The sequence below is a fragment of the Camelus ferus genome, chromosome 6, assembly GCF_009834535.1.
Source record: "Camelus ferus isolate YT-003-E chromosome 6, BCGSAC_Cfer_1.0, whole genome shotgun sequence".
Lineage (NCBI taxonomy): Eukaryota > Metazoa > Chordata > Mammalia > Artiodactyla > Camelidae > Camelus > Camelus ferus.
Window position 1 is genome coordinate 30,586,668 of NC_045701.1, and position 25,379 is coordinate 30,612,046.

Here is a 25,379-nt window from a genome sequence, read left to right on the forward strand (position 1 = left end):
TCCAGCCAAAATGGAATAAAATTTAAAATAAGTAACAGAAAGAAAATTGAGAAACTCACAGACTGTGGGAATTAAACAACACACTCTTAAGCAAAGCAATTGGTAGGTATATATTTAGCATTTTGTGAAACTACCATTCTGTTTTCCAGTGTGGTTTTACTATTTTCCATTCCCATCAGTAGTGTTTAAGAGTTCCAGTTGCTCCACATCCTCACCAACACTTGGTAAGCTCACTTTCGTTAATTTTATCTATTTCATTAGGTTTCTAGAGGCATCTCATTGTGATTTTAATTTGCATTCCCTTGATAACTAATTATATTTAACATCTTTTCATGAACCTTTTTGGCCTTCTGTATATATTTTTTGGTGAGCTGTCTCTTCAAATCACTGGCCATTTTTCTTATTGGGCTTTATTTTTTTTAATTGAGCTTTGAGAGTACTTTATGTATTCTTCATACAAGTGCTATATCAGATATATGACTGAAAATATTTTTTCCCAGCCTCTGGCTTGTCTTTTCACTATCTTCGGTGTCTTTTTATGTTCTGTTTGGATGAGGATCAACTTGTTAATTTTTTCTTTTATGGATTGTGCTTTTTGTGTCATGTTTAAGAAATCTTTGGCTACCCCAAGGTCACAAATGTTTTCTCTTAAGTGTTGTTGTTTTAGTTTTTACAGTTAGACCTATGATCCATCTTTATTTTTATATGATGTGAGGTATGTGAATCAAAGTTCATTTTTATGCATATGACTAACCAAATATTATAATGACATTGTTGAAAGGACTCTTTCTCACTGAATTTTTTGGTACCTTTGTGAAAAATCAGCTACCCATATACGGTTGACCCCTGAACAACGTGAGGGTTAGAGATGCCCACTCTTCGTGCAGTCAAAATTTCACATATAACTCTACAGTTGGTCCTCCATATCCATAATTCTGCATTTGCAAATTCAGTTAACTGAAGACAGTGGAGTACTGTAGTAGGTATTTAGTGAAAAAAAAATCTGCATATAAGTGGACCCACACAGTTCAAACTCTTATTGTTCAAGGGTCAACTGTATTTGTGGGTCTATTTCTGGACTCTATTCTGTTTCATTTATCTATTTGGCTGTCTTTAGAGCTATAAGACAGTGTCTTGATTACTTTAGCTTTATAAAAAGCCTTGAAATCAGGTAATGTTAAGCCTCAAATTTGTTCTTTCTTTTTCAAAGTTGCTTTGACTATTCTATGTCCTTTATATTTCCATATGAATTTTGGAATCAATTTGTCAATATCTTTAAAAAAGCCTACTTGGATTCTGATTGGGATTACATTGAGTCTAAAGATCAGTCTGGGGAGAAGTCACAGCTTAGTAATGTTACACTTGTAAACAAAGAACATGGTATATATTATTATTTATTTAGATATTGTTTAATTTATCTAAGCAGTATTTTATAGCCTTCAGTGTACAGATCTTTTGTGTTGTATCAGGTTTTTTTCAGGTAAAAATCAATTGACCATAAATGCAAAGGTTTATTTCTGGATTCTCAATTCTGTTCCATTAATCTACATGCCTACCCTTATGCCACTACCCCACTGTTTCAATTACTATAGTTTTATAGGAAGCTTTGAAATTGAGTATATATTTCTTCATATATGTCCTTCTTTTCAAAATTATTTTGGGTATTCTGGGTTCTTTGTATTTGCACTTAAATCTTAGGACCAGCTTGTCAATTTTTAAAGAAAAAGCCTGCTGAGTCTTTCCTAGGGATTGCTTTGAATCTATAGATCAATTTGGGAATTACTGCCATGTTAATGATAATCATTATTTCAATCCACAAACATAGAAAACCTCTATTTTTAGATCTTCTCTAATTCTCTTAGCAAAGTTTTGCAGTTTTCAGTGTACAAGTCTTGCATTTATTTTACTCAACTTATTCCTAAGTATTTAATTATTTTTGATACTATTGGGAAATAATTGTTTCCTTGGTTTCATTTTTGGATTTTTCCTTGCTAACATATAAAACTAAAATTAGTTTTCCTGTATTGATTTTATATCCTGTAATGCTACTGAACTTTTTTTATTAGTTCCAGTTTGTTTTTTTTTTTTAAGTAAATTCCCTAGGATTTTCTACATACAGATTCATACCATCTATAAATGAAGACAATTTCCTTTCTCCCTTTCCAATCTAGATGCAGGTTAAATGGCACATAGGAAATAATAAATAATAAAGAAGAATGGCAGAATTAATGAGATAATTAAATAACATGATTGTTAAAAAATACATTAGCAAACTGATACTAAACAGTGCTATCCTTAACCTGCTAATGTTTCTCTACAAAAAACCTGGATAACACATTACATTTAACAGTCAGATTGTTAAAAAAAATTCCCTTTAAACCAAGAACAAGACAAGGAGTCTTTCTTCATCACTCCTATTCAATATTATGCTGAATTTCCAAATCAATGCAGTGAAACAAGAAAAAACCAACATCAAGGGGTACAAGGATTGGAAAGGAAGAAGATAACAATCTGATTATCCAATTAAGGCACCCCCAATCTACAAATAAAATTTGGCATTAATAAAGTTTAGCAATGTATTTGGACAAAAATAAATATACAAAAGACAATTCTACTTCTGTACACAAGCAACAAACATCGAGGTGGTGTTATTTTTTGCAATATGATTCATAAGGTACATAGGTATGCAAAAATATGAGATCCATAGATATGCAGAAGTTCTAAAAAGTTAAAACTTTAATAAATACAGTAAAGATAATTTAAATAAATGCAGAGATATACCATGTTCATGGATAGAAAGACATTATAAAGATAATGGATTCTCCCAAACTGATCTATGATTTCAGTACAATTCCAATCAAAATTCTAATAAGTTTTTAACAGGCTAACAAATTTTAAATGTAGAAAAAAAGGGCAAAAGGCCAATAGTTGCCAAGATACATCTAAAGAGATTTAAGTTAGAGGCCAGGTGATGGGGGAGAGGGAATATGTGCCCACAAGATACTTATTAATTGAAAAGATAAAGTAATTAAGACAGTGTGGTACCAATGCAGAGAGATACAAGTGTACCAATGAAACAAAATGTATGACCCAGAAAAGGATTCATGCATGTTTGGAACTTGATTTATGACAGAACTGGCATTGCAGATCAGTGGGGTATTGAGTGGCTATGCAAGAAATGGTCTGGGATAACTGGGTATCCATTTTTTAAAAAAAAGAGAAATTTAATCCTAACCTAATGACAAAAACAAATGTGAAGGCAAAACTTTAAAAAATATTTAGAAGAAGACATAGGAGAATATCTTTATGATTTTACATTTGGGAAGGATTCTTAAGATATGCATTAAAAAATTAAAACTAGAAAGGATATTGCTAAATCTGCTAATATTAAAATTAAGACCTGTTAATCAACACATCATAAAAAAGTAAATATAAATTACATTTTAAAAGACATAACTAGGTGAAGATATTTGCCACACATTTAATCAATAAAAATTAGTTTTCAGCATACCAAAAAAAAAAAAAAAAAAAAAACTAAAAAAAAAAAGACATGAATTATGAATAAACACCCCAGAGAAGATAAAACAAGAACAGTTCTTAGTGGACTTGTAATATTATCTCTTTAGCTGGATTGTGAGTGATTGTATTTTATTTTTAATCATTATATGGTAGGTAGACATAAATACATTTAAAATAATCTTTTGTAGATTTTCAGTATTTAATAACAACAACTTCACAAAAGAAAAACAAAATAAATGAAAAGAAAGCAGAAAGAAGGGATTCATAAAGAAAAACCTGACATTAATAAAATGGGAAACTGATACTTATAGAAATAAGAAGAAAAACCACAAAACAGAATGTTGTGTGGGGGAGGGTATAGCTCAAAGTGGTAGAGCGTATGTTTAGCATGCACGAGGTCCTGGGTTCAATCTCCAGACCTCCTCTAAAAAAAATTAAATAAATAAATAAATCTAATTACCTCACTCCCCACTAAAAAACCTAAATTAAACCTAATTTTAAAAAAAATAGGATGTTGTAAAAGGTTGATAAAATCTTCTGTTAAGCATTATTAAGGAAAATAAAACAAATATATTAAGAATGTGTAAGGCAATAGAACCACAGATACAAACAAAAGAAATAAAAGTAGCTAATACACACTAATGAAAGAGTTACTCTGTTAGATACAGTTTTAGATATTATGCCATTTAATTTTCACAAATTTTATAACATGAGATAGATTTTATTGTTATCCCTATTTCCCAGATGAAAAAAACTTAGCACAGAGAGGTTAACCATGTAACTTCCACAAGGTTACATTGCTAGTGAGTGACATAGCTGGGGTTGGAATCTAGGCAGTATATATGTTTAATCATTCCTCAATATTGTCTTTCTTTAAACATCTATCTCATAGAATATTAGAGTCCAGAGATCCTTACAGACCACTTAATCCATCTTTCTATTTTATAGTAGAGGATTCTTTTGGGGATTGTCATAAAAAATTGAACAAATTGTCTGGAGAGACCTAGAGGAGTAAGTGTAGATGGTGCTGACCTAGAGAACAAATACAAACATTAGAAGAGAATATTATGTGCAACTCACATAAATCATCAATAAATTGAAAGTCTAGAAGAAGGAAATAAATTTTGAGCAAAATACAAATAATCAAGCTGACTTAATAAGCAGAAAAAAACCCTAAAATGAAACCAGTAATCACATAAGAAATTGGAAGAGTAATTAAAGATCTACCTTTTAAAAACGCATCAGTCTCAGGTGGTTTTATTGCTGAGTATATAACATTTTTAAAGAAAAGATATTCCTATTTTATTTAAATTATTCCACACTATAGAAAAAGAAGAAAAGAACTTAAATACATTTTACAAGACTCATTTACCTTTAATACTAAAACATAATACCAAGAGAATACAAAAAGACAGTAGATCAACTTTATCTGTGAATATAGATGTCAAAAGTCTAAATAACATCTTTGCAAATCAAATCCAAGTCTATTAAAAGAAAATCATTTCATGACCAAGTAGGGCTCCAAGACACAATAATAGTTTAACATTAGACAATCTATGTCTTCAGTTCACCACAGGAACAAAATAAAGGAGGAAGATGACATGATTATATCAAGAATTACTGAAAAGGCATTTGATAAAAGCCAGCAGCCGTTTTTAATAATAACAGCTGATGTTTAAGTGCTTGCTATGTGCCAGGCATTAGTTCCAAGTGCTTTGCTTGCATTAACTTACTTAATTCTCCCAACAACTGTATTGCTCCAATTATTATCATTCCTATTTTACAAAAGAGAAGACAAACTCCGAGAGGTTAAATGCTGTCCCACATGTAGGAAATCATGGACCCAGAATCTGAAACCAGGTAGTGTGGCTCTAGAGCCTGCACCCGTATCAGCTGTACTACACTGCCTCTAAGAAAATCTCTAATTAGTACTAAAAAAAGTCACTATACTTACATATGATCAACATTAATTATTAAAGGCTAACAGTAAACTCTACAATAAAAGGAGAAATTTCTATTAAAATGCAGAAACAAGATCAGTGTCGGGATCTTTGTGTGGGTGTGTCACTGTATAGCACCATCTTCCCCTCATGATTCTGAACAATTTAGAAAAAGCATAGGAGATAATCAGGGAGCAAAATGTCAACTGTATTACTGTTAAAGGCTAGATTAGAGTTCACGGATTGCATCTGCAGGAAACGGTCTTTTGAAACTAAAGTCTAGACGAGGCCGACCCTGCTGACCCAGTCATGGATGCACTGGACTGAGGCAGGTCTCCCCTTGTGAGGGGATGAAACAAGCATGCCTGTTAATTTTCCTCAAGTGTATCAATGAGCACATAGAGCCCAGGAATATCATGCTTGCCTGAGCTCCCTCTATGTGACTGATCGTGTTTAAAAAGATTTATTTTGATTCAATTACAACTTATAAACTACAAAGAACAGAATGCTGACAGGACAACCAACCTTTGAGAAAGGCAGAATGTGTCCTCCTCTCTCTGACTCTGTGAGAGCTTAGAGGCCAATATAAAGGAACAGGTGAGGGAACATAGAATGCCTATCATTCTGAATGATTTACCTGCAATATCTAACTGAATATTTAATTTAAAACTCACACCAATTAAAGGATGAAATAAATGTGATTCAGAAAATTTAAGTAACTTGCCCAAGTTTATCCAGTTTGGAAGGGACTAAGTAGATACTTGGCCAGGAAAAAAGCCAATAAAGAACACATGAGTTTTGACATTGTTGTTACAGTATCATTCAAATAATTAGACAATCAAAAAAATTTTTAAGGAGTTAGTTTTTATAAAGAGGAGATTATAGAGAATGGGGAGGACTTCTCTAAGCAGTGAAGGTCTTTGGGTTACTTAAGGTGAGAACTTCATTATAGAATATAAATATCAGTTTCTAATAATAAAATATTTGAAAACATGGAAATATGAATGAAGCATTTGAACAAAGGCATGACTATTGCTAATGAGTTCAATTTTATGCAATAAGCAGACACTCCTCCCTTCTTTTTCGTCTCTGTGATGCCATTGGTTCTTTCCGTGGCAGGTAGATGCAGAAGCCTCTGCAGACCAGAGAGTGCCCCCTGTGAACAGGGAGAGCATGGGACTGTGCTCAGGTTGATGCCACGTAAAGTTCCCTCAGCTTTGTAAAGACATGTGGTGATGAACTGAGATCATTCCATTATTTTTCTGCCCCAAACCTTTCTTAAAGCTTCTTTCACATCTTTGTTTCTCAAAGAATAGATAAGGGGGTTCAGCATTGGGATCACTACTGTGTAGATCACAGCAACTGTGCGGTCCTGGGTCAGGGAGTAGCTGGACCTGGGGCGCAGGTACATGAAAAGAGTTGTGCCATAGAAGAGGCACACAGCAGTGAAGTGGGAAGCACAGGTAGAGAAGGCCTTGAATCTGCCCTGGGCTGAGTCCATTCTCAAGATGGTGATGAGAATTAAGAGATAGGAGACCAAGATGGTGAGGGTACAGCTCAAAAGGTTGAAACCAGCAAAAATGAAGAGCAGGATTTCACACAGCGAGGTGTCCACACAAGACAGAGACAGGATGGGTGGTCCATCACAGAAGAAATGAGTGACCACATGGGCGCCACAGAATTTCAGACTAAAGATACAGCTTGTGTGGATTAGAGAATTGAGAAATCCTGCACTGTAGGAGCCCACAATCAGAGAGGCACAGACCTCAGGAGACATGGTGATGGGGTAGAGCAGGGGGTTACAAACAGCAGCATAGCGGTCGTAGGCCATGGCGGCAATGAGATAGCACTCGCTGGTGGCAAAACCCGCATAGAAAAACATCTGAGCCATGCAGCCAGGATAGGAGATCACCTTCCTCTCGGCCAAGAAGTTCACCAGGGCCTGGGGGACAACCGTGGAGGAGTAGCAGAAATCCAAGAAGGAGAGGCTCTTCAGAAGGGAGTACATGGGTGTGTGCAGGGTGGCACTCTCGTGAATCAGAAGGAACATGATCAGATTCCCCAGCAGCGTGATGATGTACATGGCCAGGAACACCACGAAGAGCAGCATCTGGAGCTGGGGGTCACTGGTGAAGCCCAGGAGCTCAAACTCAATCCCTCGGCTCAGGTTTGCCTCTCCCATACTTCTCCAGTGCCCTGGGATGTGGAAAGAGGGGAGCACTGGAAATGAGGTCAAACACCTGGGGGCTCTCCGGTTTAGCTCTGCCCCAAGGACAGCCTCCTGAAGACCAGTCTTGCTGCAGAACCCTGGCTTAGTCAATGGAACTCAATCAGAGAAGGTCTGCTCTACTTGGCTGGTTGGTTAGTTAGGAAGCATTACTTGAGCAGCAATGGAAAAATATAAAAGAAATATACACAATTTGGTCTCTCAGGGATCTAAAAAATTCTAAATGATGAAATAATTACTTACCAAATATTGATTGACCATCTTCCATATGCTTAGCTCTGTGTTTTCCCTGTCAGGAATTCAAGAGTGTCTGATCTCAGGAAGTTTATATTCTAGATACAAGTATATTTTGTGTTTAAGCACACAGGCTCTGGCGTCAGACTCCCAAGGTTCCAAGCTGGGACCTCACCACTCACTAGCTGTGGAATGTTGGGAATGTTTTTTAACCTCTCTAATGTTCAGTTTTCTCATCTGTAAAATAAGGATAATAGCACCACTCTCAAAGGATCGTTGTAAAAATTCAATGTAACATACTTGAGCAAAGCACACCGAGAAAGAATGATAGCCTTGATTGTTCTTGTTGGAGAGACCTAACATGAAACTAAGCAATGATAAAATACATAAATGAAACAATGACAAAATTTGGCAAGCAACCTACCACCAAACAATATAGACAGAGACATGTGCCCTAAGAACAGTGACTAAACAGACCTTCAGAGGATCCTGAATGTTCTAGGGGAGTTGAAGGTGGTTCATTGGCTCAGCTAGAAAATTGCCTCCCTGAATTTGGCACAAGCCAGGCACTATTGTGGGTTCTAAAGATGGTGAGGGTTGGGATGTGGAGAGATGGGGATGGTGTGGGGCTGTAGAGAGCAAACTGAAACCTTGCTCTCAGGAGCATCAGCCAAGGGGGAAAATGTCACCCATCCTTCACCAAGGCACCATCATTTCCAGTGAATAGAATCACCTTGTTCTCAAGGGCTTTTGGGGCCAGCAGGGAAGGGACAGCCTCTCTCCAGGACCAGGGCTTTGTGAAAATGCCTCTTCTATTCAGAGAATGATGAAAGCCGAGTTTCCATCACCTACAACACCACACTCCCTTCTGCTCCATGGGCTGCTCTGCCACCCATGTTCCTGAATTGCCTCTGGGTTCTGGTGTCAGTTAAGTGCCCTGTGCTCTTTGGTGAGGACCCTCAGTTGTGAAGAATCTGAAGGTCGCAGATGTGACCAGGGTAGGGTAGAAAAGGGCACAATTGAGCCTCCTCCTCCTGTCCTGAGGAGAGTAAATGAATAACACAGCTGTGAAAGACGTTGGGAGGATTCCAGAGAGGAAAGAGCTGCAGTTTATTCCATTGGCAGAATTTCCAGAATCAGCAAACTGCCCAGGCAGAGGAAGACTCCAGACATATGGATAACTAAATTTAGTTGTCAAGTAGGTAATGAAGGCACCAATGGCTGTTGATAGAACACTGTGAGTGGTGACAAGAAGAAAGCATTGTAGTGCCCAAAGAGGTAACATACCCTAATGAAGTTGAGACACTTAAAATACAAGGGGGCAAATTTGAACACAGAGCATTGGTAACTTCTGTTAGAGCACGTGGAATATAAGTGATTTATTTGGTGTCACTGAGATGTAACATTCAGCCATTCTTAACCCAACAGCTGCTAGTTTATAATAAACCCCTTTAGTGCAGGCATGTGAACAGCCTGAGATTTGGGTTGCAAATGTCATTGGCCCTGTTGGTGTCAAAAGCCAACGCAGCTTCAAGGCAAATTACAAGGACTTCAAAGAAATGACTGTAACAGTCCCAAGATAGAATAACTTACAGGAATTTCGAGGGAGTTGAGGAATGGTTAAGAGTGAAGTAGAACTCCTTAAGACCCAGCTTCACATCTTTCCTCAATAGACTGTTGCAGGATGGGTAATGGGTCTGCAAGTATTGCTATGATTAAAAGAATGGACAAAAGTGGATAAGAATAGGAATGGAGCCAATACTCCGAATGGTGTAGATGAGGCGAGGATGTGGGAGGGGGGGTAGGGTAGGATGGTGGGTAACACAATGGGTATTTGATCAGAGCCTCCAGATTTATTAATCCACTCTCTCTCTCTCCTCCTCCCCTTCCCTATCTCATCTCTCTTCTCCAGTCTTCACTAAATTCAAAACTATTCAGAATAGAGAGAGTTAGTCAAACAAGGGATTGTGGAGAAATTGACATCTCTGGCAGTCTTTCAAAGGATGCTGGAGTAACCACTATCTGTTGGCTGCAGTGTGTTACCTGTGAATGAAAACTAGGAAGAAAACTTGAGTGTTCTTATCATATGGAAATGGATTGTGAAGTAGAGAGTGTATGAGTGAGAGCAGGTGCCTGGGGGTTGTACATAAGGGAGGAGTAGGCAAGGGGCTTTATTTCTACCTACCTCTTGGCCCCTCACCTTCGTATAGCAGAGTGAGAGTACAACAGAGAGCAGGCAGCCGGAGGGAGCAGACAATGTCTCTGAGCAACACGGATCCCAAACAATGGTTCTGAAACGTTAAGGTGCCCTGCCCACACGGTTCACTGGAGAAACTCATTGCATGGGCAGATTCCAGGTCCTGATCTCAGAAAATGTGATCCAGTAAGTCTGTAGTCCAGGCCCTTGAATCTGGTGAATCTGAAACAGGTAGTCTCTGAACCACGCTTTGAGAAACACTAAACAATGGGGTACCTTCAGGAGCAAATAGACCTTCCTCCTGAGTCACATATAAATATCCTTTTACGAGTTGCTAGAGTTCTCTGTGTCCTAGAAAATCAGCCCATGGGTAGGAGGGTTGTCCTGGGTTTTCCTTTCCTTTTAGAGTACATATCAATAGTTAACAATCCCAGAAACCTGAGTATTACCTGATGATAATCAAACACTAGTGAATCTTCTCCTTCAAGGTTGCTTGAGATGCTCTTAAACCAACCATTTAATTCCAACAAAGCACATGACTTGATGGCAGAACTGTTGCTATGGGGGTCAGAACACACATTAGAAAAATCATAGAGATAAAGCCAGACCCATTGGGCCTCTAGACTGAGTTGGGATCAGAGCCTGCTACTGACTTTAGCCTCTTACGTGGTGAGGGGACAGAAGGCAGCCCCTCCCTGAGAGGCACTCACAACTGATCCTGTACTGGTGAGAGACACCCCAGAGCCATCTTTCCCTCCCCCCAGGCAGCCCATCAGTTCACAGCTGGGGAGGATAGTGTGTTCACTGATGAGGCCTTAGCAGGCAGGTGAAGAACTCAGAATAATTGGCCCCATGTAGACCCATTAAAGTGTTTGCAAAGTTACTAGCATCTCCAAGAGTCTCAACCCTTGAGGAATTGGGACTGGGAAACTGGGAACGAAAGGAATGGATCTACACCAGATCCCTGCCCATATGCTGATCATTAGCCCCAAAGGACTTCTCTACCTCAACCCCAAATTTAAGTCTTGGCTAATTATTATCTGTATTTCCTCTATGCTGAAAAATGCAATTTTTACAGTTTTTCTTTCTTTTATGCCAGTTAACCAATGTACACTGTGACCTAGATTACAGCTGATGACCTCTCTGCCCATCAGGATCATAATAACATTAGAGGTATGTGATTTAGTTTCCAAATATTTGGGGAATTTCTAGGGATCTTTCTGTTATTGATTTCTAATTTAATAGCATGTAGTCAGAGGACATACTTCATATGACTTGAATGCTTTTGAATTTATTGAGACTTGTTTATGGCCCAGAATATGGTCTGTCTTGGTGACTGTTCCATGACCCCTTACAAAGAATGTATATTCTGCTGCTGTTAGGTCAAGCGGTCTGTAATTGTCAGTTGGGTCATGTTGCTTGATAGTATGGTTCAAGTCGACTATATCCTTTATAATTTTCTGCCTTCTTCTTCTATAAAGTATTGAAAGGGGGGAGTATATTGAAATCTCTAATTGTAATTGTGAATTTGTTTATTTCTCCTTGCAGTTGTTTTCAGTTTTCCTTCATGTATTTCACAGTTCTGTTATGAGGTGCATACACATTTAAGATTGTTATGTCCTCTTTTTAAATTTCCCCACTTATCATTATAAAATGACCTTCTTTATGCCTGCTAATATTTTGGCTCTGAAATAGACTTTTCTGAAATTAATGCTGACACTACGGTTTTCTTTTGATTACTTTTAGCATGGTATATCTTTTTCCATCTCTTTACTACTAACCCTTTATCCTCAACTTTTCTGCACCATTATGTTTGCAGAATTTCCTCAAGCAAATCTGAAATCTTGGTCTTCTGGATGTTGATATACCTGGAGAATTGATTTCAGATGTACCGTGACACACAGGAATATTTGGGGGCTTTATCGGAAGAGCTGGTATGCACCAGGCAGAAATCAAACAAAAGCGGTGAAAGGCAACTTTGTGAAGGTTGGGATGGAATCCTCACCCCAATCAGATTGTATCATAGGCAGCTGAGTGAGCTCTGAACTGCCAGAGATAACTGTCACGTTGATAGAGTGGTGCTGTGTCTTCTCTATGCAGGAATCTTTATTCAGTTCATTTCTCACATCCTTCACTTACAGTTAAGGAATTTGTGCCCTTTATTTGTGTGTCTGTTAGCTTGTTTCACATTAAAATCATTTGGGGCACCAGTACTCAAAGTTTCAGGTGTGTGTGCCTTTTAGAAACAGCATACATCTAGAATATTCTCTTTTAACAAATCAGAGTATCTCTGTTTTTATATAGGTGAGATTTTGGTTTTTTGCTTTTCTCTCTTTCTTTAAAAATAACTTTTGGGGCTTTCTAGTATATTGAATTTGTTTTTATATATCATTGTGATTTTTCTATTTATCAAACTTTTTCCAGTTTGCTTCCCTTCCCCACCCTCTGACACTGTTCCAATTTCCCTTTGGGTTAAGTTTTCTTTGTTTTTCAGTGCATGTTTTTCCCTTCTAGGATTCCTCCATTTCTATCAGTAGTTATTCTTAAATATTTAACAATAATATTTAATTTAATAAAGCCTATAAAATATGCTTAAATCCATGAGTTCATAATGATATTTAAATTAATTGGTCACTGGATTAGTTATCTATTGCCACACAACAAATTATCCCCAAATTTAGGAGTTTAAATCAATAAACATTCATATCTTATACTCTTGGAAGTGACATAGGACTGTAACTGCAATATCCTGTTGGTTACACAGGTCAGCCCTGTTCACTGTGGGAGTGGACTAAGAAAGGTATCAATACCTGGAGCTGAGAATCACTGGGGCCGTCTCAAAGACTGGCTATCATAGTCCTCCCTCTGCCCTCACTGATTCACGTCCACCTTACATGCGAGATATACCTCCTCCCAAGAACCCCAAAAGTCATGTTCTATTACAGTATCAGCTCAAGGTCCATGATCACATCATCTAAATCAGGTACAGGTATGGAGAAGCTCATCACGTGTGGTTCCTTACGCAGAGTTTCTTGAGTACAATTCCTCGCAATCATAAGACAGGTGAGTGTGCAGTAAGCACACAAGTTACACTTGGCTTCTACACACATGAAACGTAGAATGGCAGGACAGCTAGAGGACAACCACTATAGAAAAAGTGGGAGGTGGGGGAAGGTAGGCACACAAGAGTCACTGAGTCACAGAAATTCTAAAATCCACTTCTGGGATTTCCTTGTGGCAATTCCGTGATTGGGATTCAAATCCTAGCAATAATTCTCCAGCTCTTGGCTTCACCTCTGAGTTCATAGATCTGCCACTGAATTATCCTTCATTTTATATGAAAGCTAGCCTGTGTTTGTAGCTGAGTCATTTTCTCAGCTTACTTCCTGTCTGAAGGAGTTTGGAGATTAAAAGGCTTCTCCTCATTTTCTACTGTCTTACTGTTCAAGCTGGTGGTAGTTCTGCCACCATGACATTCTTAAAAACTTTGAGAGTCTTCTGTGAATCTTATTAGACTCCGCTAGACAAAAATCACGTTAACAAATCTCTCTGAGATAATGCTCTACCCTAAGCTTCTGCTGAGACTGTTAAAGGGACAGCAGTCTGCAGCTTCCTAGAAGTCCTATGGTTTGACTGAACTATTCTCTGAGGCACCACCTTGGATCTTCCTAAGGTCTTAACAAAAGATGTTATTGTCACCCTCAGCTTCGTCTTTAGACAGTATTTTCCCGAGAGTGCCCTAAATCCGTTCTTTCCCACTTACCACTTGTTAGTCTCAACATTCTTCCTGAAATCTTTAGATAGAGCACTCACTTCACTAGGTACATTTTCTTCTATCTGTATTCCTGCGGGCAACAGTGTTGCTATACTTTCTGCCACTACATAACAAAGATTTTTTTCCCCTCTAGTTTCTAACTACACTTTCCTCATGTTTATTTAAGTACACACTGGCAGACTTCTCAAAGGCTGTCAGAATTTTGCTAACAGTCTCTTCAAGGCCTTTTAGATTTTAACTGACCCTTTCCTCAAAGTTCTTTCAGCTTCCTCCCACTGTCAAAGACACTCTAACTTCTTAGGGTTTTGCTAGGTCAACATCTCACTTCCATGTACCAAATTCTGTATTAGTTATCTATAGCTGTGTAACAAATTGTTCTAAAATTTAGCAGCTTAAACAAAAAATAAACATTAATATTTCATATGATTTCCATGGGTCAGAAATTTGAGAGACCTTGGCTTTCTTAAGGAGTTGCAGTTAAGATGTCAACTAGAGCTACTGTCGATTGAAACCTTGGAAGGTCTGCTTACATGTCACTCACATGGCTGGTGGTGCTGCTGTCAGCAGGAGGCCTCAGTTCTTCTACACATGAATCACTCCACAGGACTGTCTGAGTGTCCTCCTGACATGATGACTGCCTCCCTGCAGAGGAAGTGAACAAAGAAAGAGTGCAAGGAGAAAGCCACTATGTATTTTAAGACCTTGAAAGCCTCGGAAAGCACACATCGTTATTTGCACAGTATCCTATTGGTTACCCAGGTCAGCTCCCTGGTAAGGGTCGTTGGGAGCTGGCTATCATATTTGGAAGTTAAATGGAAATTAATTCAATATCTTGAAAACTAATATATAAAGGGAAAGAATCAAAGGTGTATCCTGCATTTCCTACATGAACTGCTGCATCTAAAACATAAGGACAAAGAAAAGTTGAAAGAAAAATAATGGAAAATATAGATATCATGCACACTTTAACCAAAAGAAATCTAGTTAGCTATGCCAATATCAGCTAAAGTAGACTTTAAGGGAATTTAGAGCATTACTAGGGACTAAGGACATTTCATAATGATAAAAGGGCCAATCCAACATGGGAATGTAATAATCTTCAAATTATATGCATTTAATAACACAACTTCAAGTATATATAAAGTAAAACATGACAGAACATAAGGTGAAAAAGATGAAATTACAATCATAGTTGGAGGTTTTAACACATCCCTCTCAGTAAATGATAGAATGACCTGACAAAAAATCACAAAGGATAGGAAGGCTATGAATAACAATCAAGCGAACTGACATACTGAGACCATCCAGACCACAGAATATACATTCTTTTTAAGCTTATATGAATATTTACCAAAATGGAACATATACCTGACAATGAAGTGAGTCTCAACAAATTTCAAAGGATTCAAATTACACAGAGTATGTTCTCTGAATGCAGTGGAATTGAGCTATAAACAAACAAAAAAGAGAACTACAAAATTCCACTTTGAAATTAAACAATAGACTTCAGAAATTACTGTACACCAGAAATTCACACAACATTGTAAACTGACTATATTTCAATAAAGAAAAAGTAAAAAAAAAAAAAAAGAAAGAAAGAAATTAAGTAATAGACTGCCTTCTAAATAACCCGAGTCAAAAAAGGAAATCACAATGTTAATGAGACAAAACAAAGATTAAAAAGATAAGAGAATATTATAAGCAATATTATACCAATAAATTTGAAATTTAATTAAAATAGAAAAAATTCTTTTAGAAACATGACTCACCAAAACAAAGAGGAAATAAATAATCAAAATATTCCTAAAGTTAATAAAAATTGAAATCCATTACTTAAAAAATTCTCTACTAAGAAAATGTTAGGTCTAGCTGGCTTTATCAGTAAAATTTCCCAAATATTTAAAGAATAAATAACATCTATGTTACACAAAAACTTCTAGGGGATAGAAAAAGAGGAAATTCTGTTCAATCCATTACAAGAGGCCAGTATAACCTTGACAAGCAAAACCTGAAACAATACTACAAGAAAGGACCCTACAGGTCAATTACTCTCTTGAACACAGATACCAAAATCCTAAATAAAATATTAACAAAGCAAATATAGCAATATATATATAAGGGTAAAAATATTACATCAAGTTGAGTTTATTACAAGAAGGCAAAGTTGATTGAATACTCAAAATAAAGGATAAAAAACGATTGTCACAATTGATGGAGTAAGCACTTGACAAAATTCCATGGCCACTCATGGTTTTTAAAAATCTTTGCAAACTAGTGATAAAAAGAATATCCTTAATCTATCAAAAGATAAATGGAAAAATCTTATAGCAAACATCGTATTTATTTGCTTTATTAAAATCCAATAAATAATCAAAACTTCATCCCTGAGCTAAGGAATGGGAAGGGTTGTCCTCTATGACAATTTTGATTCAACATTGAACTGGACAATTTCTATTCAACAGTGTATACTAGGCAAGAAGAAATAAGAGGTATTGCAAAAGAAGAAACAAAATTTTATTATTCACAGACATTACTGAATACATAGAAAATCCAAAATAAATCTACAGAATTAATAAGTTAACTTAGCAAGCAAGGACCTGAATCCAAAGTTAATGCATCAAAAATAAATTATTGTAAAAAGTTATTAGGAAATGAAACATCTTTTTGCGGGGAGGGAGGGAGGGAATTCAGTGTCTTTATTTATTCATTTATAATGGAGGTACTGGGGATTGAACCCAGGACCTTTTGCATGCTAAGCATGTGCTCTACCACTGAGCTACACTCTCCCTCCTGAAACATCTGAAATGATAGCATTTATATCAGTATCCAAAATTAATGAATTCTAATGAAAGATGTGCAAGGCTTCTAACCTGAAAACTACTAGATAATATTAAAACAATCAAAGATGACCTAAATAAAGAGAGTTATATTATTTTCATAGATTGAAAGAATCAAAATTTTAAACATTCATTCCATTTTGATCTATAGATTACATTCAGTCCAACTCAAAATCTCAGCAGTTTGTCTTTTGAAATTGGAAGCTGTTTTAAAAATTATACTAGGATTAAAAAAAGGTGGGGGGGAGGCTTCAAAAATCCTCTTTTTTGCAAAAGTACTGGTAAAGGGATGGCCTAGCAGGATAGAAAATCTTTTGACAATATTCACACTACTCCAAAACACCAAGCAAAAACTGCAGTCAGCAGACTTGAATGGGGAACCTAAACTTCCACCCCATCTGACAGTAATGAGGTACCATTCTCCTTCCCTGCAGTGTCAGCAGAAGCTGAATGGACAGTCTAGATTTCCATTCCTATCTGACAGTAACAAAGTGCCCCTCTGGATACTCATGGTATCAGTGGGGGCTGAATCAAAAATCTAAATTTCTACCCCTACCCAGAAGGAATGAAGCATCTTTTCCCACGTCAGCAGAGGCTGAGGGGGAGCATGGGTTTCTACCCCAACTTGGTGGATAAAGGAGGTGTCCTCCCTTACTCCACTAGCAAGAGGTCATTGGAGGCCTACTAAAGTACACAGTTTAAATAAGATCCAGAAAATCATAAAATAATAGCCAGTATATCCAGGATATAATTTTTAAAAAGCACTTGTACCAAGAACCAAGGAACTCCTCAACTTCAATGAGGCAACAGGTATGAACATTCAAAGTGACACAGATCTTGGAATTATCTGACAAAGATTTTAAAGCAGCCATCATAAAAATGCTTCAGTGAGAAATTATAAACATGCTTAAAACAAGTGAAAGAATAGAAAATCTCAGGGGAAAAAAAGATGATACAAATAAGGACCAAATTCCATTTCCATTGGAAATCTTAAAAATCAATAAAATTTAAAATTTAACTGGATGGGCTCAATACTACAAATGAATATGACAAAGGAAAGAATATGTGAATATGAAGATAGAACAACAGAAATTACCCTATCTAAACAACAAACAGGGAAAAAAAGAGAAAAAAACCCCCAAAACTCAGGTACCTGCGGGACAATAACAAAAGACCTAACATTTGTATGATCAGAATCCCAGAAGAGCAGAAAGAGGATGAGAATTTTTTAAATTAAAAAAAAAAAAAAAAAGGCTGAATTTCCCCCAAATTAGGTGACAGGCATAAACCTACAGGTTCAAGAAGCCTAGCAAATAATACGTAACAATACAAAGAAATCCACACCTAGAACATCCAAATTACACTTCTGTAAACTAAGAATGAAGAAAACCACTTGAAAGCAACTAGAGAGAAAAGATACATTACCCATAGGGGAAGAAGAATTCAAACGATGGAAGACTTCTCGTGAGAAATGGAGGCAGAAAGAAGTGGCACACGTTAAGTGCTGGAAGAATAGTCAACCCTGAACTCTGTATCCAGGGAAAAATATCCTTCAGGAAGGAAAGTTAAATAAAGACATTTTCAAATGAAGGAAAACTCAGAATTTTGGCCAACCAACCTGCCCTAAAGAATGGCTAAAGGAAGTTCTTGAAAAAGAAAGGAAATGATAAAGGAAGAAATCTTGGAATACTATTAATGAAAAAAAAGGACAATGGAAAGATTAAAATGTGACTAAACATAATGCACTATTCTCTTGAATTAAAAAGCATTCTGTTTGATGATTGAAGCAAAAATAAAATTGATGTGTTTCTCTATGTAGATAGAGATATTTAAGACAATTTTATTATGAAGGAGGAGAGTAAAGGGATCTAAATAAGGTTTTTAAAATTTCACTCAAAATTGTAAAATAAAGTCAGTAGACTATGATCAGTTTTGTATATATAATGTAATATCTAGAGCAATCACTAAAAACCATCATAGAACACTGTCAACAGAGTGAAAGTACAACTCACGAAATGAAGGAAAATATTTGAAAATCATATAGCTTGTAAGGAACTGATATTCAGAATTTTTAAAGGACTCCTATAACCCAACAAAAATAAAACAAACAACTCGATTTTTAAAATGGGCAAAGGACTTGAATAGACATTACTCCAAAGAACATATAAAAATGGCCAATAAGCTCAGGAAAAAATGCTCAACATCATTAATCATTAGGGAAATGCAAATCAAAACCACACTGAGATACTACTTCATATGTTAGGATGGCTATTCTCAAAAGGAAAAAAAAGAAGGTAAGTGTTGGTGAGGGTGTGGAGAAATGTGAACCTTTGTGCATTGCTGGTGGGAATTTTAAATGGTGCAACCACTGTGAAAAATGGTGTGGCAATGCCTCAAAAAATTAAACAGAATTACTATATGATCCAGCAATTCAACTTCAAAGAATATACCCCCAATAAAAGTGAAACCAGAAACTTAAATATGTGGGCCTTGTCCCTAGTTTCTGGCACAGACTTCCTAAAACCCTTGGGATCTCCTACGTGGAAAGAGTGTCTCTTGTTTGCTAATGAGATTACTCACAGGGAGGTGGTTACACCTAGATAGCTTCAGCATGGGAGCTGGTCACCAGAAAAACTAACAATGTGATTAGAAGGTTAGAACTTTCAGCCTCACTCCCAACCCTTGGGGAGAGGAGAGGGCTGGAGAACTCACTCATCAGTGGCCAATGATATAATCAATCGTGCCCATGTAATGAAACCTCCATAAACATCTCTAAACAAGAGGGTTCAGTAAGCTTCCAGGTCAGTGAACACACTGATGTGCTGGGAGGATGGTGTACCTGGTAAGATTATGGAAGCTCTGCAGCCCCCCATCCCCATTGCACATCTTGCCAATGCATCTCTTCTATTTGGCTGTGCCTGAGTTGTATCCTTTATAATAAATCTGTCATAGTAAGCATGGCACTTTCCTGAATTCTGTGAGTTGTTCTAGTAAATTATTGAACCTGAGGCAGGAGGTGGAGGTGGTGCGAACCCTCAAATTTGTAGTGGATGAAGCAGACTGTGCCTAACTTGGGCACTGCATTTGCAGCTGCTGTCTGAAATTGAACAGTCTTGTGGAACTGTGTCCTTAACCTGTGGGGTCTGCACTAACTCCAGGAGTTAACTGTCAGAATTGAATTGAATTTCCGAACACCCAGTTGATGTTGGAAAACAAGAATGAATTGTTTAGTGCTAGAATGAAATAGACTTATTTATTATCAGCCTTAAAAAGGAAGGAAATCTGATGCATGTTGCAGCATAGATGAAACTTGATGACATTAGGGCAAATGAAATAAGCCAGTCACCAAAGAACAAATTTGATATGATTCTACTTACATGAGGTACCTAGAGCAGTCAAATTCATGGAGTCAGAAAGTGGCATGGTGGTTGCCAGGACTGGGAGGAGGGAGAAAAGGGGAATTAGTATTTAATGAGTACAGAGTTTCAGCTGGGGAAGATGAAAAAGATCTGGAGATGGATGGTGGTGATGGTTATACAACAATGTGAATGTATGTACTTAATGCTACAGAACTATATGCTTTTTTTTTTTTTTAAAGGAGGTACTGGGGATTGAACCCAGGACCTCCTGCATGCTAAGCACGCCCTCTACCACTGAGCTATACCCTCCCCACCTTGTTACAATTTTTAAAAAGACTATTTTCTAAAAACATTTTATGAGATTAACCAAATTACCCACAAAAGCCCACCATAACTAAATTACGATGGAATTCTAAAAAGTGTTCAAGTAACCCACTGGATGTCAGGAAAAGGGGGAGATGGGGAGAACAAATTACCGAGGAAACAAACAGAAAAAAAAATGGCAGACTAAATCCCAAACATACTAATAATAACATTAATGTAAGCAGTCTAATTGACCAAGAAGACATAGCAATCCTAAACATGTTTGGACCAAACAATAGAAGTTCAAATGCTTGAGGCAAACACTGATAGAACAGAAAGAAGAAATAGATAAATTGATAATTATAGTTTGAAATTTCAGTATCCCTCTCTAAACAATGTACATAATTACTGGATTAAAAACAAAGATACGGACTATGAGGACAACACTGTTAACCAACAGGATCTAATTGAAATTTATACAACACTCCACCAAACAAGAGTAGAATACACATTCTTTTTACACATCCATGGAACAGCCATCAAGATGAATCACATCCTGAGTCATAAAACAAACCTCCTTGACTTTAAAAGGATTTAAATAATATAAGACTATGTCCCCTGATCATAAATGGCAACAAACTAGAAATCAATAATGGAATGAGAATAGGAAAATATGCAAACACTTGGACATTAAGCAACATAAATCTAAATAATCCATGGATGAAAAAAAGATCTCAAGGGAAATTAAAATTACACTGAACTGAATAAAGTTGAAAATACAACATATCAAACTTTGTTGACACAGCTAAAGCAGAGCAGAAAGGGAAATTTATAGCAGTAAATGCTTATACCTCAAGAAACTAGAAAAAGAGCAAAACAAAAAAAGAGAAGACAAAAACTACCAATATTTTGATAGTCTTGAAATACCAAGAATGAAACAGTGGCCACTATGGATCCCTATTTGCAGATGACATGACTGTCTAAGCAGATGAATCTACAAAATTCTCAATGAACTGAGAAAATTCATTTCTCAGTGAAGCTACAAAAGTTTCCTAGAATAAGAGAGTTCATTATGGTTGCAAGATGTAAGATCAAGATATAAAAATGAACTATACTTCTATATACCAGCGATGAACATGTAGAAACTGAAACTAAAATACAGTACTATTTGCAAATTGAGCCAAAATGCTGAGCTGTAAACTTAGCAAAACTGGTACAGGATCAGCTTTGCTATATGCTTACAAGTACAAAACATTGGTGAAAGAAATAAAATATTTAAACAAATGGAAATTTATACCATGTTCATGGACTGGAGGACCTAACATGGTAAAGATGTCTATTCTCCTCAGATTGATCTGCAGATTTAACACATTTTCTATCATAATCCGAGTAAGATTTTTTTAACAGACAGATAAGCATATCCTAAAATTTATATGGAAATGCAAAGGAAATAACTAAAACAAGTTTGAAAAAAAAAAAAAGAACAAAGTGGAAGGAATCATTCTACCCAAATTTAAGACTTGCTATATAGCTAGAGTTAACAAAAGTATGATATGGACAAATGGATATGATATGGACATTGATCAATGGAACAAAGTGGAGAACCCAGAAACAGACCCACACCAGTATGCTCAGCTACTCTTTGACAAGGGTACAAAAGCAATTCAGTGTGGAGAAAGGACAGTCTTTTCCACAAATGGTGCTGGAGTAATTGAATAGCCATATTAAAAACAAGTAACAAAAAACACTTCCATCTAAACCTCACATCTCATACAAAAAATAACTTGAAGTGTGTCATAGATTTAAACATAAAAGTTCAAACTATAAAACTTTTTAAAGAAAACACAAGAGAAAATTGTCAGAACCTAGGTCTTGGTGAATTCTTAGAAATGACACTAAAAGCATGATCCATAAAAGAAAAAAAAAGATTAATTGGGCTTCATCAAAATTTAAAACTTTTGTTCTACAAAAGGCTCTGTTAAAAAGATGAAAAGACAAGCTACAGAGTGGGGGAAAATATTTGCAAACCATCTGACAAAGGACCTGTATCTAGAATATATAAAGAAGTCTCAAAATTCAGCAGTTTAAAAAGAATCCAATCGTAAACTGAATAAAAATCATAAACAGACATTTCACCAAAGAGGGATGCAGAGATAGCAGATAAGCACATGAAAAGATGGTCAATATCATTAGCCATAAGGGAAACACAAGCAAGCAAACAAAAATTACAAAAAGCAAAAAACAAAAACAAAAACAGAAAGCCACTACATACCTGTTAGAAAAGTGAAAATAAAATCTAGTGACAGTCCCAAATCCTGGCAAGAATGCAGAGAAACTGGATCTCTTACACATTGTCAGTGGAAATAATACCCAACTCTGCGAAATAGTTTGGCAGTTTCTTATGAAACTAAACACGTACATACTTACCATACTACTCACCAATCACCACACTCCTGGGCATTTATCCTAGAGAAATGAAAACTTATGTCCACAAAAACTGATACACAAATATTCATAGCAGCTTGATTTGTAATAGCTCCAAACTGGAAACATCCCAGATGCCCTTCAACAGATGAATAGTTTTAAACAAACTGGTACATCCACAGCAATAAAGAACAAACTATTAATACATGTAGCAACTTGAGTGGAATTCAAGGGCATTATGCTGTGAGGGTGAGGAGGAGCCATTCTTAAAAAGTTACATACTGTATGGTGCCATTTATAGAACTTCTTGAAATGGCAAAATTCTAGTGATGAAGAATAGATTAGTGGTTTCCAGGGGTTAGGGATGCTGGTGGGAGGATAGGGGTGTGTTGAGACAATAAAGCATACAAAGGTTCCTTTGGGATAGTGGGACAGTTCTGTGTATTGATTGTGGTGATAGTTACATGAATTTTATACATGCGACAAAATTGTGCAGAAACACACACACACACGCATGTAAAAACTGGTGAAATCTGAGTAAGATCTGTAGTTTAATAGTAATCCACCAGTATTGGTTTTTTAGGTTGTGCCATGTTGTATTAAGATGTTAATTTAACATCAGGGGAAACTGGTCGAGGGATATACAAGGAGTTCTCTGTACTGTCTTTGCAACTTTTCTGTAAATCTAACATTATTTCAACATTAAAAGCTTATTTAAAAAGTAAAAGGAAAAACAAATTTTAAATGAGACACCACTAGAGGGAGGGTACAGCTCGGTGGTAGAGCCCACCATTAAAATAAAAAGAGACACACCACTAGTCACCTTTAAAATTAGAGAGGAAATAGCAAGTAGGCAAGGGGGTGGGGTAATCCTCTTTATCCCAGTAATTTCATTCTCAATTTTATAACTAGCTTTAGAAATAGATACATATGTTCAAAAAGACATGCGCTATAGAATATTCATAGCAGCTTTATTCATAACAGCCAAAATTGAAAACAATTCAAATGCCTATTCACAGGAAGGAATAAACTGCAGTATATTTATACAATGTAATACTATACAACAGCATGAACTACGACATGCAACAATATAGATGAATTGCACAAACATAATGTTGAATCAAAGAAGCCAGACACAAAAAACTACATAATATATTATTCCATTTATTTGAAGTTCAAAAACAGGCAAAAAGAATCTCTGGTGTCAGGATAATAGATGTCCTTGGCATGGTGGCATAGTGGCGGGAAGAGGGCATGCATGAGTGGGCTGTAGTGCTGGTGTTTTTCCAACTCTTAATTTCTAGCTCTTGTGTGCATGTGTTCAGTGTGTGAAAAATAACAGCTTTGCACGTGATTTGTGCACTTTTCTGTATGTAAACTATACTTCAATAAAAAGTTTACCAAAAAGCAAACACCGTGAGATACACTCATCAAAAAACCTAAAATCATAAGGACTAACAAGATCAAGTGTTGGCAAGGATGTGGAGCAACTGAAAATGTCATTTACAGCTAGTAAGAATATATATTAGTGCAATCACTTTGGGAAAGTGTTCGGCAATATCTATTAAAGCTAAATACACACATACCATAGGACCCAACAATTCTACCCAATTATATACCCAGCAGAAATGTGTACATATGTGTTCTCAAAAGACGTGTACAAGAATGTTCACAGCAGTATTATCCCAACCAAAAACAACCCAAATGTCTTGCCTTGGTGCCTGAGTCTACTAAGATCAGTCACAGTCCAGAACTGCAGGGACATTAACCTCCTTGGGGCATCCTCAGTTTCCAGGGAACGGGAGTCAGTGGATGAACATCCCAGCTGTTCTCCCACCCTTCAGACAATTGTGGGAAGCATTATGTATCCGTCTAAGTATCACACCTTTATACTGGCTTTTCCTCCTTCACTGACTCACTCCTCCTGCTTCACACTCCTGTCTCCTGGAATCATCTCCCCAGTGCACTACAATCCAGTGTTCTCTCAGGGGGACCCCAGACTTCAACAATGCAATACTGTTCCATCCACATATAGCTCAAAACCAGACAAAACCTATCCATAGCGATACAGGTCAGAATAGTGGTTACCTAGTGGTATGATGACTGGAGGGGGCATGAAGGAGGTTTCTGTGGGTACTGGTAATGTTCTATATCCTGATCAGGATGGTGTTTAAACAGGAACATACTCACTTTGGAAATCTTCACCAAGCTGTATGCTTAAAATGTATGCATTTTATCCTGTATATATATATATATATACACTTTAAAAATTAAAGAATGCAGGTGTTGAGGGATGGGAGAGGTGCCGACCAAGGGGAGAGTGAGCTATGTAAGGGAAACTGGGCTTAAAGATATTGAAAGACAGGTCAGTTGCACGTTGCAATGAGCATATCCATCTTTTTGGATAACGCGTTTATTTCTCATCCTTAGGATCAGACAAGATTATTGAGGGATTTGTTGGAGGCTGACATTGGGAGAGGATTGTGAAACATTGTAGGGGAAGCAAAGGCACTGAAATTCACATTAGGAAAGCACCTCGAGACAGGCAAAGGCATTACCTTCCT

At 36.8% G+C, this 25,379-nt stretch overlaps 1 protein-coding gene across 1 annotated transcript; it reads right to left on the minus strand.

Annotated features, from left to right (window-relative positions):
* Window positions 1–6,705: 6,705 nt before the first annotated feature.
* On the minus strand, window positions 6,706–7,656 carry LOC102509366 (olfactory receptor 5AU1). Its single transcript, XM_032481638.1, has one exon. The coding sequence runs from the start codon at window positions 7,639–7,641 to the stop codon at window positions 6,706–6,708; it is 936 nt and encodes a 311-aa protein (XP_032337529.1). The 5' UTR covers window positions 7,642–7,656.
* Between the last annotated feature and the right edge of the window lie 17,723 nt (window positions 7,657–25,379).

Excerpts from the sequence above, each read along its gene's own strand:
- LOC102509366 (XM_032481638.1), bottom strand. The coding sequence starts at position 7,641 with ATGGGAGAGGCAAACCTGAGCCGAGGGATTGAGTTTGAGCTCCTGGGC.